This window comes from Brachionichthys hirsutus, chromosome 18 (assembly GCF_040956055.1).
Source record: "Brachionichthys hirsutus isolate HB-005 chromosome 18, CSIRO-AGI_Bhir_v1, whole genome shotgun sequence".
In the NCBI taxonomy this organism is placed as follows: domain Eukaryota; kingdom Metazoa; phylum Chordata; class Actinopteri; order Lophiiformes; family Brachionichthyidae; genus Brachionichthys; species Brachionichthys hirsutus.
Genome location: NC_090914.1, coordinates 4433761 through 4452342, shown reverse-complemented (window position 1 = coordinate 4452342; position 18582 = coordinate 4433761). Strand labels below are relative to the sequence as shown.

General features: G+C 46.1%; 1 protein-coding gene across 1 annotated transcript; it reads right to left on the bottom strand.

Annotated features, from left to right (window-relative positions):
• Positions 1 to 3395: 3395 nt before the first annotated feature.
• Positions 3396 to 5012, bottom strand: zbtb42 (zinc finger and BTB domain containing 42). Its single transcript, XM_068752302.1, has one exon. It carries the CDS (start codon positions 4989 to 4991, stop codon positions 3396 to 3398), a length of 1596 nt encoding a protein of 531 aa, XP_068608403.1. The 5' UTR covers positions 4992 to 5012.
• Positions 5013 to 18582: the final 13570 nt, after the last annotated feature.

Here is an 18582-nt window from a genome sequence, read left to right as displayed (position 1 = left end):
GAGGAGCACCGTTTCCGTCCAAGTCGACAATCAACATCTCAGTGTTTCACATTCAACAGTGACATTAACTCAGGACTGGACCGTTAGTTTCCAGTGGTCGGCTACTAGAAGCCAAATCACAAATCACATGTCTTCAGTTGAGCACGTCAACAAAAGATTTATTCACATAAACCTAAAATGGTCAAATAAATCTTCAAAAACGTCAACATGATCTCTCACAAAGCAGCAAAAAAATTAATCGACTAAACTTTTCTAAATCTTAAATTTGTCTGATTAAACATTTTGATATAAAAACAAAAACTAGAACAGCAGTTGCTGCAGGGATGCGAGCTTCGCCGCCGCAGTCCGGGGCAAAATGTACAATATAGAAAAAAAGGGCCTCTCCAGATGCAACACCTATCTGTGTGTCTACAAGGCACATTTGGTGATCATTCTGGAGGTATAAATAAAAACAGCAGACAATGAAAAGAAATAAATTCTTCACATAGTTAGTTTTTCTACCTCTGTACACATGTACATTAGAGAATCAAGGAATTTTAATTTGCACGAAATGATAAATGTCTGTTTGAAAAACTGAAACCAAAAACCACATTCCTGTCTTCTGATTGAAATACACATCATTAGCACTAGGCAGCGTCTGAAATCTCTTTTGGTCTGACCACTGACCAAAACGATCAGACCCGTGAAATAACTAGGGTGTTTGTGCAAATGCTCCATTCCTCCTCCAAAGCGTAGGAGCAGGCCTCATTCGCTCAAGCCACAGGCGAGAATAAAAACAGATTGCATCTAATCTGGGAGAAATGGCTCAATTCTCCATTTACAAAATGTTGACAAATTATGGCAATGCTGAGAAATCACGCACGAATCCATGTCTGTGTCCTCTTAGATGTCTTGATTAACATTACACACACACACACACACACACAAAACAGATGAAATGGGCAAGTGGTCAGCAACTACACCCGACCTCAAAAGGTCACGACTGTGACAGGTTCACGTCAATCTCAGCCATCTCTCGGAATCATGCGCTTGAAAAACAATACTTTGATTCATCTGATATTCACTTGATAGACGTGCAATCAATTCACTGTGGTATCTGTGCAATGTAGAAGAACAATGAAGCAGTTATCTTCTGCACACTGGGTTGGGCTGTTCGTGGATGTTCTAAAACTATACACCTGTTTACAGTGTCCTCGGTCTCCCTTTGCTAAATACATTTCTCACATTCCAGTGGCTCCATTCAATACAGAAAAGTGCAAAGAGAGACTTGTGCTGCCTTTTCTCCTCATGGGGAGACACACAATGATCCCTTGAGAACTACCTGGGACTTGGTAGGAGTGGGGGGGGGGATGGGACAATGCCGGTATTGTCTAATTTCTATAGGTAGCCATTGCTGGATCAGTCTGACTGTGCTTGTGAACAACTGTCTGCTGTGGCGGAACAGGACTCAGAGAGGTATTAACCGTTCCGATTCTGCCGTGAGTCCAATTGAGTCTTGAATAAAAAGAAGGAACCCAGTGGGGGTCGGGGGGGACGTGACACTTTAAGAGACTGCAGCCCTAATAAGACACCCGACTCTCTCCATGTAACATGTGTTGCAACATGGTAAAACAAATAGTTTGATAAATAGAATATAATTTTTTTTTACAATAAATATACACGTAATAAGAAATAGCAGCCTAGACCATAGTGTTGAAAACTATATGCATGCTTAAAACAAGTGCTTCTCTACGTTCCATGTGACAAACCTTGAATACTGCGCAGAAATGTCGACACAGTAATTTAAAATACAAATTACAGTAAATTTGATTTGCACACAGAAAATAAAACAGACAGCCCAAAACCAGTTGATGAGTACCGAGATCGCTAGGCAAGACGCGTCTTTATATATATATATATATATATAAAAAGGACTACACCTAAATCAACCCTGAAAAAGTCAAACTAATAAATACATATTGATCAAGTCTTCTCAGGACAATTTAGACAAATATCAAGAGCTTTTTAGTGCCAATGCCCAGAATCCATACAGCCTTTTGCATGAACAGACAGAGGGAATCACTAAAGGCTCAGTAGTAAAAATCAGTAGTAACTTAAGCACATGCCATAAGAAGGTACTGCGTGATAGATTGAAGGGGTTAATTTGAAGGAATAAAGTCGGTAGATTCTGCTGAACAGCACGTGGCATCCACCTGTTAGCAGCTGTCCTCTCCCTGCCTGCTGGTGTGTCTCACTGTACGCTTTATACACCCGGACAGAAGGCAAGTTTCCATTTGCTTTTAACCAAGCGAGGTGATAAACAGTTACCTGTCAGGAGCTGGAGCTACATAGATTTATTACATTCTTGTAAATGATTTTCATTAAGGACAGGCACGGATCAATTGGCATTCCAGACTGGGACAATTATGTTTGTTACCACCTGGTATGAGGAGTGGAATCCAACTTATTTAATTTTTTTTAAAAGGCCTGAATTGATGAGAAGGCGTGGCCGTATTCTACTTTCTTTCTAAAGTAAGCACGCAAGGTGGTATGTCGAGCATTTCAGTAGGCACCAGTGTTCCAGGCATTTGTTTTTAACTTCTTTCCAAGCCTCTTCTGCGTATACCGTGTTTTTTTTACGTAGCAATCCGAAGGCCGTCACTCACGTTTGCTACTAAAGAGCTCCCCCAAAGGCAAGAAAGAAATAAGGTGATATGATGGTCTGCTTGCAACGCAAACTTGCAACCAACTTCATTCCAACCAAACACAAATTCTACTTCAAAGAAGAACATTAGGCTTCCAGTAGTCAGACTTCATTAATTTTGCTGCCTTATGATAGTTTACTTGTTAAAAGTACTGCACAAATAAAATAAATAATAATAATAATAAATGTAGGAGTTAATAGAAATCATATATTGCTACTCGCGGACGGTTCTGATCTCCCATGTGCACAAATAATGTCTCACTCACTGAGGATTATATGAACATGTGTTAGCATTAGCTATCACTAGCTATCGCCCATTGCCCCGCAGGTTACAAAACATGGGATGCTCGCAGCAGTCATACCGAGACAGAAACAAACAAGTGCATCATTTGATTTGTTCAACTCCATCCGACTCGGATCCAACTCAAGTTTACAACACCCAAGTGTATCCTAAAACAGCTTGTGCTCCTTCAACTGCCTACTCCTGACCTCCATGAATGCCTATTACACAGTCCTGCACAGAAAACAGCTCCAGTTGTAAACCTGCTACATCCTTAACTTGAAAAATGTCCCAGGGGTTAGACTCCGAAAAGATACGTCTCCGGCAAACTGCCAACATCTGTATACTTATATGGGATAATTGTTCAGTAGTATTATTCAGTACTTAAAAGGAGACGTTCCGTCTCCGGTCATGGCACTGCAGAGAGGCGTTTCATCCAATGGCGAGAGTCTTGACAAGGCCGCAGTGAAACTTCCTGATGTGGCGGTAGAGGTCGCCGGACTGGGTGAAGCGGCGTTCGCACCACTTACAAGCGTGAGGCTTCTCACGGGTGTGCACCACGGCGTGCCGACTCAAGTTATGGGAGTACTGGAAGCTCTTGCCGCACTGGCCACAGGTGTACGGCTTCTCGCCGGAGTGCGTGCGCTCGTGACGCTTGAGGGTGTACATGCAGGAGAAGGTCTTGTTGCACTGCATGCAGGTGGGGACCGAGCCGTCGGGTGACAGCTTGGAGCGAGCGCCGTCCTTCTCGCGGAAGTGTGAACTGAGGTGCAGTTGTAGGACATGGGGGCTGGGAAAGACTTTACTGCAGAGGGGGCACACACACACCTGCTGCCCCGGGGGCAGCAGCACCCCGCTGGAGGTCGAGACGTCTGAAGAGGCCAAGTCGTCCTCCTCTTCCTCCTCGCTGTCCCCCAGCAGCCTGCCCCTCCTCTCCTCCGCCTCCCTGCCCGGGGCACTCGCCCTCCCTCTGCAGGCCTCCCCCTCTTCGTCCATCAGGTCCTCCTCGTGGGAGAGCAGGGCGGCGGTGGCGCCGTTGTTGCCTGGGAAGAGGGCAGCGAACCCTGTCACCACAGAGCCCCTGGCACTATTCCCAAAGCGCTGGCTCTCAGGGCTCATCGGCTCACTGTCCTCCTGCTCTGACAGCAAGTCGTGTTCGTCTTTAACAAGTGGCTCAGTGCCCTGCTGCTGGCTGTCGAGGGCCAGCTGTCCCGAGACGTAGGAGGGGCGGAAGGATTCTCTGCTGGACAGAGGCTTGAAAGACAAATCCAGCGCACAGTCCATGTCGTCTGACGCCTGGGACCTCTGGGACAGCGCTCCGGTGGAACTACTGACATCCGCTTTTGTTTTTCCAGCTGTTTGGACACAGGCCTCGGCCTCTGCTGACACATAGTTGACACCTACAAGGTCCGGGGACCTGCCAGAGTGACCGTTTGCCTTCTGTCTGCTCTGTGTAGACCTATCACAATCTGTGACAGCCAGCCTGACTTCGCCGTTGTCCATGTCAAACTCCTCTGCCGGGGGGGCCCCGTGCAGCCCCTGAGATTGCGTCTGGGGCCGTCGTCGGTTCAGCTGCTTATTGTGCAGCTCACTGTCGGAGGAATTTTCCCTGTCCAGACGGCCGAGTCCCAAACCCTCGCTCATCTTTTCATCCAGAGCGGAGAGTTCCTTATCTTTAAGCTTGCCTTTACACACTTTCACTATATCATACATGTGGAGGTAACTGGCTGCTGCCAGGACATCCTCCACCGGGACACTGCTGAAGTCCAACTTCCCCTCATACATAAATTCAAGGAGCAGACTGAAAGCCGGGGCCGTCACAATGTCACTGTTGAGGCGCACAACGTCCCTTTTGTCCAGCTGGTCCCGGTAGAAGAGGTGGAAGTACATGCTGCATGAGGCCAGCACGGCTCTGTGCGCCCGGAATCGAGCCTCTCCGACGAACACAGTGCAGTCGCAGAGGAAGCCTTGGTGCCGCTGCTGACTCAGACACTGCAGCAACTGGCGGCTATGGTCTGGGAACTCCATCCTTCCTTCGTAACCTGGCGAAAACAGGAAAAACAGGAACGGAATGAAGCCATTCAGAGGGTAACGCGGAACTGGAGAAAGTCACCGCATTCAGACACTGAAGAATAACTTTAACGCGCTGGTGCAGGTGATTTTAAAGTGTGTTACCATTACAAGTTCTTGAAGCGGTCATGTTATCGCCCGCAATTACAGAACTTGATTCAGAGACATTTCAATTGGGCGCAAACGAATTCTTCAATAAACTTTATCTAACTTGACATTATAAATCCCCACATTCTTTCCAGCGGAGCAGCGTGCGCTGCGCTGCGCTCGCCCAACGTGCCACGGTGGGAACGAATCCACTTCAAAAGTACCCAATCGCAGTCCGTTTTATCGCAGGTCGATCTTAGCGTTACGCACAGTCGCGTTTCCGGGCGCACGCGTAAGAGCGTTATTTTTTGTTGTTGTTTTTTTTACAGAATACGCAAGTGGAACTGGGAATGACAGAAAAACACATGAGCCCTGCGCAGACTGGGTAAACTGGTGCCCTGCTTGCTAATTACACTGCAAGCTGTGGAGTCAGCTGCGCTGACATCACCGCAATGGAAACGCTACCTCCAGCTGTGCGCCCCTTTTAAGCCATATGTGTTAATTCCGGACTACGCGTCACAAAACAAGACGCACAACTTCTCAAAATGCGTTTTCCCCCCAAGTCTCACAAGATTACACAACTTGGGTAATTTCTTCACCAAGGGGGAAAAACTGCACATCCCATATCACAGAATAAAAAAAAACAACCCGTGTGGCCCTTTTACGCACGCGAGACACGCGCGCAACTGTGAAATATTTGTTTGAAGGGGTTAATTCCAACCAGGAAAGGCAGCCGGTCGAAGAACTATAATGGATGTTAAAGTTGCAACGTAAAGGTTTTCATTTTCAGCGCATTGGTAATCCAATATTTAGTTTTCAATTGGAAAAAAAGAAAGAAACTAAGTCGGAGACGGGAGAGCCGGAGGCGCAGCACAGCGAGCTCCGTGTCCGTGTTGGGAAGCGCATTGCTGGGAGCCTTTTAAACAGCAGAGGAACTCGCAGCTGAACGAAAGCGGTGAGGGAGACTCTCTAACTTTCGCTTTTCCGTTCCAAAGCGCACAAACAACACTCCGCACTTACATTTATTCCAGTCCCGGCTCCGTCGCGTTCTCTAATGGAAGCCGCGACGTCCTTTCATGATGTGCGGCGGCCAGATGTTCGGCTTCTCCCTTGTTGTTTCTTGCGCTTTCAGTCCGACCCTGGCAGAGCAGGCTGCGCTCGGCGCTGCTGCGTGTGTGCGTCGAGCAGGTTGATAGCGGCGCAAGTCTCGCGATATCGCGCCGCCACAATCACTTCTGTACTACTCCGTGAATTCACACAGCGGCAGCAAGTAGCAGAGTTCACAAGAGAAATCCATTAAAACAGCTGTCCCGTGAGTATCCCAGTTAAGTAATGGATACTTACATATATATTTAAACTGACGACATTGTTTTTTTTTAGAGACTTGGCTTCAGGAAAGTCAGTATAATCATTAATTAAATACAGCAAGTTTGACTGTGTTCTGTGATCAAAGAAGAAGCCCATCCAGTTTCCTCCATCCTTTTTCAGAAAGTTCAATTCCAGCTGGAAAATGTAACATTTCTAGTTCTCCCAAAATGTTTATTCCAGTTTTGTATCTGTTGATATAAAAGAAAGACGCTCTTTCTGTCCACAGAGAATGCAAGTGAAGAAAAATATTTACATAAATGAGAATTGCTATACATTTTTTGCAATGATAGATTAGGCCACAAAAGCAATGCCAGTGTTTAAAGATGTTCTGCTTTGACTCCAGGAAGATAAAAATGTTTTTCATAAAATCTATTTTTGATATATATTTCTGAGATACATCACAGTGCATGCACTATGACATCATAAAATACACTATGGATTAATTTTGCAATATTTTACATTTTCTGTTTATAATAGTGTTTAAATTTTATAAAAGAATAGGGGGTTTTTTAGATTAAGATGGAGGCACATTGGAAAGACGGGGGGGGGGGGGGGGGGGGGGGGGGGGCTTGAGGTTGCAGCTGCTCATCTCTTGCCCCCTCCTCCTCTCCTGTCCCTCTCTGTTCTCCCCCAACTGCTGCAGTCACCTTTGCCCTGTGTTCCAGCTGCCGTGTGTTTTGAAAGGACCATTTGCTGCTCCTCGCGGCCTTCTGACACCGAGGGGAATGAGTAGTGTGACAGGAGGCAGCAGTCACCAGCCGAAAGGGGCCACCAGCTAGATTCTTATCCACTTACTGCTATATTCCATTTTTAGTCTGGTTGTTACTGTTGCAGAGGGTGGATAGCCGCGCTCTACTCATATTCAGATGACGAAAACGATGTTGTTCCCCCTAAATAAAAGCTCTTTTATTTGTTCTAAGGCTTGAATTAGTGTTGGGCAAGAATCAAAATGAAGATGCACTCATTACTTTTATCACAAAACACCACAAAACTAAATATGTATCCTGAAGCATCAGATGTGTGTGTGTGTGTGTGTGTGACACATGAAAAAGCAGTTTACCACGTTGACACACAACATCAATGGAGGGGCAGCGATGTGGATAAGAATAGGAGCAGTGGCCCTGTGTTTCCCTGGCCCCGGCAAACATCGGCACCCAGTAGAGGAGGGGTGTGTGTGTGTGTGTGTGTGTGTGTGTGTTCACAGGGCAGGACAAAGCAGTGGTTGTGCCTGGGGACCGCGGCGTATGAGAGAGAAGCTCGGCACAGTGAAGGTTCTCACACACAGAAAAAGAGAGCGAAAGAGAGAGACAGAGCGAGGGAGAGAGAGACAGAATGGGAGTGGGAGAGTGGGGGTGCGAGGAGAGCAAAAGAACACTTCCTGGAGGTTCTTTCTTCCTCTCTGCAATCATCAATGGCATTCTCCCCCATGACCCACTCCTCTCTCAGACAAACAAAAGACCCCGCATTCCAGTGTAGCCTGACCGGCCAACCAGCCGGCCATCCAGTTCAACCACATTGCTCATGTTTTGTTGTAGATACTTGTCATCGTCCTGATGCTTTAAAACGCCGTCCTGATGCTTCTCACGCCGTTTAGGTTGAAATCAACGCTTGCTGTTGCCCCCCCCCCCCCCGACTGCAACGGCTCGTCAGCTGGATACATCCTTTATGTCATCAGCATCGTTTTGCAGATATTTTCAATAATGAAAGAATTTGTGTCGTCACAAATATGAGATGAAGCCATAAATGTTTGATCAGTGTTTGGTTGCAAAGCATGAGGTGAAGACGATGTTTAATCTTCGAGATGGATTGATTCCTTATAGTTTATCATGTTTTTTTTCTCTCTTACACTAATTTAAACTAATAAACTGTCCCGATGTGCTTATTAAGTATCAAGTTCTTGTGCTCAATGCAAGTATTTAGATTTTTGTAACTCTCAGCTTTCACTCTACGACATCTCAAAGGAAAGTATTGAACTTTTCACTCAAGTTTATTGATTTGGTGTTTGTTTACGCCGTGAATATTTCCCCCACTTCTTAAGACAAATGGAAAAAAACTTCATGGCATCACATGCAACAGATTTCAACTGATTGATCTCATGAAAATAACATTACATTGCACACTGGCTAATGTAATCTCAGTAAATAAAATGTATGTATGTTACCCAACACACCAAACTTGTTGTGATTCTGCTGTGTAATCTTTGATTCTCAAACCTTTAGTGTTGCTAAAAAAAAACAGGTGGATAAAACATCATGGAAAATAATGTGAGCCACATTGCACAGCAGTTGCCAGGAGATGCTGCTTTGGTCAGACCACCCCACCACTTCCTCCCTATTACGCCCCCCCCCCCCCCCCCCGCCCTTCAGTGTGTAATTGCTGCTACCACATGCTATCTACTGTCCTTCAACAGCACATCAAGTTCTGCTCTGTTTGTTTATTTCTCAACAGATACTAAGAGAGCTACAAATCTTTAATTTGTAGTCATGTTCTTGTTACCTTTGCTTTAAACGTGCTGACGCCATGGTAGGCATTACCATAACTGTACTGGAGACAGCCCAAGGGGAGGAGGAGGAGGGCAGCAGCAGAAAAATATAGGATCCCCTCACTCAGCTCTGTTTGTTTGACAGGAACAGCTTGGCAAGGCTGACACATAGTTGTAGTAGTGAGGAACACACTGCAGTGCTAGTGACAGAGAGGGGAAATAACACCAGAGGAGGCTGAGAGACAGAGGGCAGAGGCCACTCAAGTTTTTCATCATGTAGGGAGCGATGGCAGCTGTTTCTGCTGTCCTGCTGCGGCAACATTATTTGTCACATATTGTGCAACCTTTGGAAAATCTTTGTCCTGCAATTTTGAGCAATGCAAGTTCTTCTATCAGAACTGACAATGAAAATGATATGTTGTGCTAGATGGTGGATGTAGCACAAATTTAACAGTAAGATTATAGGACTGTTGTTGAAATGTAGCACATTTGATGTTTGAAAATATATTACATCCTTTGACTAAATAGATTGAGTAATTTTAGCATTTTGTGTGAACTGAATCTGACTGCGCTGGTCTGTCTACTCCTGTCCTGAACTGGTTTAACGCTCACCTCTCCAGTAGGGCATTCTTTGTCTGTACAGATGGCTGTTTTTCGAAAGAAATCCATACTAACAAGCAGGGTTAGGATTTACAGTGTGTGTGAGTGTTCTTTGAAATCCTATCTTCTGTAATCGAGAAAATAAATTCAATAACCGGAAATTATTGAATCATCGTGAACTCCTTTAATTTCCTCATCGGATTTTTTTCAGTTTCTATATTCAGTTTTTCATTTCGCACACAGAGAACAGCTGTTCCCATTAGAGCTACTTTGCTTGGCAGTGATACTCAGACATCATGTGAAATTACTCCCAATAAATTAATACATTTAAAAGGATAGAGATTGAATTCATTTCTCATCTTCATTATGGCCTGTAATATTTTCACATTATGAAAACAAACAACTATGATTTATATTAAAATGTGCTAAAGACACACGGTAAGTTTCCATCATGTGTGTTTGCCAACAAATTACCAACAAAGACACAATCAATATAAAAGTGCATTAAACCAAAAGACGCAAATGAAAAAAGCTTTACGAATCTTCACTTCATGGCTTGCCAGACATTTTATTTGAAATTAGAAGGACTCATCCCACCTCATTTGTTTTGGCGGGGGGAGCAATGTCACTTTTTATTTTTTCTGTGTTCATTTATTATTATTATTATTATTATTATTATTTTGGAACTCCAGCTTGGGTTTGGTTGCTTACCTTTAGACGATTGTCTTTTAGAACTTAAAATAAAAATATGTATATTTTAGTCGATTTTGAGTTGCAATGTTGCCACTAGGATTATTTATACATTACAACATCCACATGATATTTTGAATTTAAGTGGCCTTAAGCAACTTTCCATAGAAGCAATTACAAATACAATGGATTGGTCACTCAGTGATAATTGATATGGGGGTCAGTCTAAATGCCCAAGATTCACTGAGAACAGCTCATTCAGTGTGAAAGGTTCTGTTTGGACTTGGAGAAACGTGAACATTAATAATTAATAATAATAATAATTGATGTGCTTGTTTCTGCTTCAATTTTTTCCTGACCTCATTCTGGGTGAGATCCAGGAGATATTTTACACGATAGTGCATATCGGACCCCTTTATAAATTACGACTGTGATTTTTGGTGCGTGAATTGAATGCAAGATATGATCCTTTGTAAGTAAATGGGAAAATCCTGCAAACAAACAAACAGACAAACATAACCTAGGTAATAATAACAACAAGTCAGAGTTCAACAAGGCCACGCAGCCCCTCTAAAGCCCCTGTAGCAACGCTGCAGGATTTCTGAATGGGACGGGCCTTTGCTGCTGCTGCTGCTATCCCGACCGGCTTTAGGACCCGGGAGGAAGGCGGCTGCCACAGAGGCATTGCAGACAGCGCGTTTTGGGAGGCGTAGTGGAAGAAAGGCAAAGAAACGGAGTAAATGAGAGCACTCTGTCCAGATTGTTGAAGGACTTATCAACTTAGAATCCCGCCGACACAGCTCACTATAATGAGACGGACACAGTGTTGAATTCCTGTCCAGGTAAAATGTTTCCTTCGCATGGTTTAACTACAGCTAACGTCGGAGGGTAGGTCCCCCATTGTACGTACATGGGATGCGGTTATTCTCACCCAGGCTTGCCCTGCTAGGCCCCAGATCCTCCCCGCCGCTAAATGCAAACCCGAAATGAGCTACTCTCCCGGCTTTACCCCGCTGTCGGAGTTCTTTAGCAAATAACTCAACACCTTATCGTGAATCCTAACGCGTTTTTGTTGCCCCCCCACATGCATCAACATTACATTTTTTTCTCAATGGCCACTTTTGAGACAGAAATATCTGCAGTCAGCTCCACCAGAAAGTTGTTTTTTTGCTTCTCCTTTATGTCCCAGCAGGCGAATGAAAACAAACAGAGCAGAGCACTCATTGTTATGAACTAACTATGCGATTATTATTATTTTTTTTAATGGTTTGAGTGATCAATTCACGGCAAAACAACTGTTTGACGTGCAGTCATTAGCTTGTTTTTTTTGTTTTTGTTTTGCTGTGTTGTTGCACCAGCGCGTCCACGTTCAGTGATAAAAATAAGTAGAGTAGAAGAAGAGACATTGTTTTTGTTGTTGGCTTATTGCCTCCCGGTAGTGGTTGTCAAAATGCAGCCCAAAGTCCGAAGTTTGGACACCAATGAAGTCATAAACAAAAGGTAGAGCTAAATTCCTCTGTTTCCGTCCCTGTAATCAGTACAATTGTAGCATGCATGTGGGTGGGGGGGGGGGGGGGGGCAACTGTTTAGGTGCCCTCACACATCCTGCCTGCAGCGTGCACAGTTATTCATTGCTTTTACTAAAATGATCATTAGCTGCAGAAGTGATGCGTTGGGAGTCAGAATCAAAGGTCAGCATCGCAGCTTCAAGGGGGGGGGGGGGGGGGGGATGCAAAGCTCATATTAAAGTATATGCATTCTGTAAAGAGAACATGTAACTAAGCTGAGAAGCGTGTCTGAGGAAGCGGGGGGAGCGTGTTCACAGAAGGACGACCGATCTCCTACCTAGAGGTAGGGCCCGGCCCGTTTGTCGCTGGTGCTGATGGGACGGGTACCAAACTATGGGTGGAACTCGGCGCCGTTGGAGGCCCGTAGCGGCGCAGCTTCCGCCAGTCAATTTCTCATCTGGAATGAATGGCTTTGACGGAAAGTGATGGCTCAGAAAGTCGAAACGTCTCTCGTCTAGATTTCTCTTGGTTAGTTTGATCAGTTCCAGATTCCTCTCTGAGGAATTCATTGCTTTGACTTGGATGTTTCAGTTTGATGCGTGGGGGTAAATATCTTACTGATAATTGACTATTGGCGTTTTCCTGCTCCAAACTATTGTTGTACATAAATCCACTGCTTGCTTGACAGTTACCTCTGCGCTTGTGACCCACCAGTTCCATGCAGAATCTGAGGAATGTTGTTGAAATTGCTGTCCCAGTGCAAAGGCAGACTTATTTTGCCTGCCCTGCCTGTGCCAAAGGATCTTAGATTACATTCGCTGAGGAGGATTCGCTTCTAATGTCGGTGGCCCACGTCAGCATCACGTGGATGGCACTCTTCGCTGTCTGTGTCATGAAACTGAGAAGAGCGAAGCCTGAAATAATCTATCCCTTCATGTTGTTTACTGGTTGTTCGCTTTACCAGCAAAGTAATTTATTTAGCATCTAACCAGGGAAACCAGAACCTTTATTATCAAGGACAGGATGAGCATTTGGTAGGAATTTGAAGAAAGGAAACGCATCGTCTTGATCGCTCTTTAAATTAGTACATGGATTGTGTTTGCAGCATAAAAAGGAAAACATGAACTTGAGTTGTTGTTTACATCATTACAGGATTAAAGCACTGCGTCAACCTGGCTTTGAGCGCTACGGTAGCTGCGGTTTGTCATTCAGATGCACCTACATGTACTTTTTTTCACTTGAGATATGCTTTTACGGAACACTGAAAGAGGAACGCGGGCGTTGTAGTACTGGATCCGTTGTGACAGAGACCGAGTGCCAGTTCTTCACGTCTTTTGTAACTGTAAATCAGCAGATTGCTATCTTGTTTAACGGAGTGACGGCAGAAACTGAAGCAAAAAAAAAAAAAACGGTGTGGGTGACGTCTGCTTGATTTTCTGCTTCCTGCCACAAACGCATGGGACCGTACCCCCCCCCCCCCCCGCACCCCACTGACGGGGCGCAGTGTGTGGCATCTTCGCTGCATGACACTGATTTGCCTTGAAGGAGGTTGGAGCCAGAAAGATGAATGATTGAAAGCTCCACTGACGGCAGGGCAGGGCAGGCGGTAGGCCCGAGGCCTGAGCACCATGTGACTGACTGTCAGGGTACTGGGTTCATTCAGTGGCTGCAGCACTGGCAGCAGCCCAGCGTTTCCGCGCAGTCCGCAGTAGCAACAGGTCGCTCCCATTAAAACAGCAGCGCTCTGTTGTGGCTCCAGAAGCCGTCTTGTGCGCGCGTTTGTTTGTGTGACGTGTCCCCAGTGTGTGTGTGTGTGTGTGTGTGTGTGTGTGTGTGTGTGTGTAATGCCTGTGTCACCGAGTGCACACCGAGTAGCCAATGGGATCCAACGGTTTGTATGATCCCGTAGTTTGTGCTTTTTTTCTTTTTTCTTCAAACGCTTCTCCGAGATCCTTCCAGCATCGCCTGCGCTGACGCGAGCGCCACGGCTCCGGCGCGATAAACAGAAACGCAACGCAAATATAGACTACATGCTTTACCTCATTGATTGAAGAGAGTAGTGTCGCAGTCAGAGGCGTGTTACTCACATAGTCACCAACAGATGTGCCTGTGGCTGTCGTGATGTGACTCAGAGTCGGCCAATAGTCACGTCCACTTCCTGTTGTTGTCGTCCCCACCAGTCAGCTGGATGAGAGACGACTCGGAACAAAGCTCTCTTTTGATGGAGCCACCAGCAGGAAATTGATTGAGTAGACGGTCAGATATTGCCTGGCGCAAGTATGTGACATTTGTGTGAACTAGGCGTGTTAAGTGATCGTTCTTTTGCTGCCGCAGTCAAAGCTGGCTTTATACGAGATGAAGAGGAAGAACGCAATGAATCAAGAGGTCAAATATTTTAGTTATTATAGCCTGCAGGTTTTTCATAGGCTCTCTGGGTGAATGCCTGAGAAGAGACTCTGCTTCATTTGGTTCGTCATGATCTTCGTCGGCAGACAAACGTTGTATCAAAATGATATGAAGTTTGAATGCCACCTTTTATTTACTGTGTTTTCGTTTCGAATAACTTTCTGAAGGGTTTTTCCGCATATCTTCCTCCTCTTCAACGTTAACTCGACGGTTAATGTTCAGACGAGTGAAAAAATAAATAAATCTCCCGCCTTAATACGGAGCTAATTTTGTCTTCTTTTTCATCTAATAGGTAACCACCATTGAGAGGGGCGGCTGTAAACCCTAGGACCCCGGGTCGAGGCTCCTGCGCAGGGCTGAGTGAAGGAAACTTTGGAAACAAAGCTGCGTCTCTCTTTGTGGTAAACCTGGATCCTCCGCCCTGCCCACCAACATGACCAATGTGGTGATTGTCAAGGAGGGATGGCTGCTTAAAAGAGGTAAACATACACATTAAGTTCGGACTACATCATTTTATTTCTAATCTTTCGTAATTTCAGAGTTTGCTGCGCTTTCCTGCGCCTGAAGACTGATAGAAATGTTATAATTATTGTATTCGCCTGGTTATTTTTGTGTTACGGGTTTGGTCAAGAGCAAGAAATATGCAAAGACCCACAAGCTAGAAGATATTTATGTTGACAGTTGTTAAAGGACTTTATTTAATATGTAAAACAAGTCACATAGTCTCCTGGATTTGCAACTACAAGGGTGATTTTTAAGTACATTTTTGCTTTTAGCCATGCAAATGCTGAAAGTTCAAAATGTTCAGATGTTTCGTAAATCTGCTTTACCTTCCCTCCTGTGGTAAAAAAAAAAAAAAAAAAAGCTCACTGTACTCCAGTGTTGCATATTTGCCTTCTAAATGCTGCAGCAATGCCTTAACCAAATGACATGCAGTACGTGTGAGGTGATTGATCACCAGGTCACTGGATTTAAACAGGCTGTACGCCAGATCTCATGTAAAGAGTAATCCAGCTGCAGACTCCCCAGGCAGGCCTCATTTAGCTGCTCTGCTTTGCTGTGCAGCGTGGCGCGGCTCTTGTGTCGGGCGTGAGTCCTGTTGTTTGGACGTAGAGGCATTCCGCACATACCTGCTGGCTTTGGGCTGGCTTTATGTGAGCGCACTAACCCCTGCCTTCAAAACTACGGCTGCGTTTGCGGATCTCGCTCCACCAGCACCGAGGGCATAATAGAATAAGGAACCTCTCCAAAACCAATGAAAGCTCCCAGGCCAGGTGCCAAGCAACCAGCCTTCTTACTGGAAGAGGGGAAAACAAGACCTTGACTGGGGGGGGGGGGGGGGGGTCACTAGGAGAGTTCTTGGGACTGTAAGGGGGGGGGAACAGTGTGCCGCTGTTGTGTGTGAGCCCTGGCTCCCCTCCTCGAGGCTTGGGCTTAAAGCATAACAGGCTGCTGTTGTAGGAAAAGAGTCCGCCTGGTCCGGCTCGGTTGGTCTCCTGCAGACACACCCCGGTCCTTCCAGTGGGTGTTGTTAGCGTTTCATTTGCACAAGCTCTTTGGAATATGGGCCGCGGCTCCAAAGGCTTATCTTCTCCAAAACCTTCCATTTCGTACACCTCGTGAGGGGATTCCGTTGGCTTTTAGTGGCAATTAGCACAAATGTTTCTATTGACGTGGATGAGAGTTTAAAAGTTTGTCGTTTTCAGTTTTATATTTTTGCAGTTCCTTCCTCTGTAAGTTTTTTTTTTTTGTGTCTGAAAATTGACACTGGTCCATTTTATTTAAACTCATTTGTCTGCTGGTAAGAAGGGAAGAGCCGGAGCGGGATCTAACCATTGTGTAGTCAGATAGTGACATAAAAAGAAATTGTGTGGCAGTGATGCACACACACACACACACACACACAGAGTCCGAGCAGTGACACCTGTGTAGTTATACGACACACACTAAACAAACAGCCCTTCCGGAGTGGGTAAGTTGGCATGCTGTCGCAGCCCAGCAGCTGTGCCCCGTGAAATGTCACCCAGAGTCTCTGTGTTTTGATTGGAGGGCGTCCGCCTGCCTCCTCGACAGGAAGGCTTTTAGTGTCGCGTCACTGTCATGCCGTCTTTGCCCCGGAGCCGCCCGCGCAGAAGGTGAACCTGCAGTTGCGCCGTCTCACCGTCCATCACCTCAGCCGGGCAGCCCCCCCCCCCCCTCCCCCCACTCCACTGTTATCATCCACCTTGAGTGGAGTTGTTCTGTGTGGCGGCGCCACCCAAGTGACTCACATCTCCGCGTGGGCGTAATAATAAACGGCTTGTTCGGCATGCTCATTAGTCCCATGTGTGCACCCGAAACACCAATTTAATTTATTTTTTAAATAGCCCGTCATATTTCCATCAACATTTTGTGTGTGTTCCACAGACGCGGCCTCGCACCGCAGCGCTTTCGTATTGGGAATTAACGGAGGCAATTAGAGTCAAAAATGTGGCTTTGTCCTCCAGTAATGCTCATTTAATGGTGGTGCATGATGGGCTGGATTTCATGGTGGGCCAATCGCAGGCTCGGACCACAGGAGCTCCGGTGCTCCGGCTCAACGCGTCCTTGCTTCTCGCTCTCGCTTTGATCCCTGTCTGATTGGTCCACGTCAGCAGGCACTTGTAAACTGTGTGGAGGCTCCTGGAGGAAAGCGGAGTTGACTGTAAACTCTTCAGCAGAGCTGATCTATCATTAGAGCTGCAGATTCTCGGCCTTGGGTTCCAGACAGGGATGATGTCATTCTGAAGGACGCACCTTTATACTTTCTCCTACTGCCAGTGTGTCCGGATTGCGGACGCTTTCCTGGGATGTGCTCTTATCTTGGTTAGCGGTCTTGGAAAAGCTGTTCTGAAATGCGAGACAAAACGTGTGTTGCGCGTCTGCACATGCACGTGTAAGTGTTTCCATGGGGACGGTGTGAAACGTATTTATTCAGAAGTTGCCCTGCTAGCAGGTCAGCACCAAACGTCCTCGTGCACGGACCGCATTGCACAAACACAGTAACTCCGTTGTTGCTGTCTGTCATAACTGGTTGTTATGCATCCCCAGAAGATACTCCAGAGCTGCACCCACACACTTCAAATGTGCCTACGGCCTCTAGTGGCCACAGAGACCGAGCGGCGTGTTATTTATTTTTGCGAGTGTGTTTTCCCCCCCAAAGTTTTCCATCAAATCATCAGACATCAAAGAGGCAGATTGTGGCTTCCCTAGTTTCCAGGGAAATGCTCTAGCCAAGAACCCAGTGAAGCTCAACGGAACAGTGCCCACTTGTCCTCCTCTCTTCCCTGGCCCTTGTTTGTTTGAATCATTTGCTCTCTGACAAGTATAAAGAGCCGGCCCCTTCGTTAGGCTAACGAAGGCCACGACAACTGTTGGGTTCGGGAGGCACGCTCAGCTGGCTGTGACTCATAAGAGGGAGGGGTGGGACGAGCGAGCGAGGAAGCGAAAGATGAAGGGCGCACACACAGAGAGCGAGAGAGAGAGAGAGAGAGAGAGAGAGAGACCGAAGTTGAGCAGCGTTTTTGTAATGTTCCCAGAACATTGCTCAGTGACCCAGACGATGGATGTTATGTGCGACATGCCATAGAGACCCTCTTGTGGTTTGGGTTGGAGCTCATCAGCTGATTGGCTCCCTTGCTGGTCATGTGGCTAAATGACATCCACGAACTGCTGCTCCTCAGAGCGAGACCTCGGCGGTCCCGGAAAGAGCATGAGAGTGGGGCGGGAGGGGGGCGCGCATGACACGTTTGTCATTGAGGATGACATTTGAATATTTTCTTACTTGCATCTGGTGAAAAAACGACGTATTTCTATTTGTTTCCTATTTCAGTAATCTGAATAAAGAACTGTGTTTTCTGTTCGTGTAAACACTCCTATGCATCCCCTCATCGTGGCTGCCATCGGCCACGTCCTGCTGCAGCACGCACACAGACACACACATTGCGTACACGCTGCACGACTACACAATAGCTCATACAATGTTTTCCTCTTTCTTTTTTCCAGCGCTGTGGAATATTGCAGTGGAGTAGTTTTGATGATTTCTACGGTACTTGGCAGTTTATAAACACAACAACTCGAATCATTTTAAAGTTAAAAATGGAAGAAAAAAAAGATTAATCTTTTTTCTGCAATTCCTGATGACGAGTGAAACGAGTAAAACTAAATGAATGGGGGGGGGGGGGTATAAGGATGTGATTTAACTAAAACTCACAGATGCAGCATGCATTACGCGTTTGAAAACTTCCTACCACCGATCTCCAACTTCGGTGATGAAATGCTCAGACCCTACCCTGTTGAACACCCAGCCGCTGAAGTGCCAGGCCCATCTGGGAGCAGAGCCCCCCCCCCCCCCCCGTAGGCAGTGTCCAGCAGCAGAGGGTGTCACAGC

What these genes read in the sequence shown, in the direction of transcription:
- zbtb42 (XM_068752302.1), bottom strand. Translation starts at nt 4,991, where the DNA reads ATGGAGTTCCCAGACCATAGCCGCCAGTTGCTGCAGTGTCTGAGTCAG.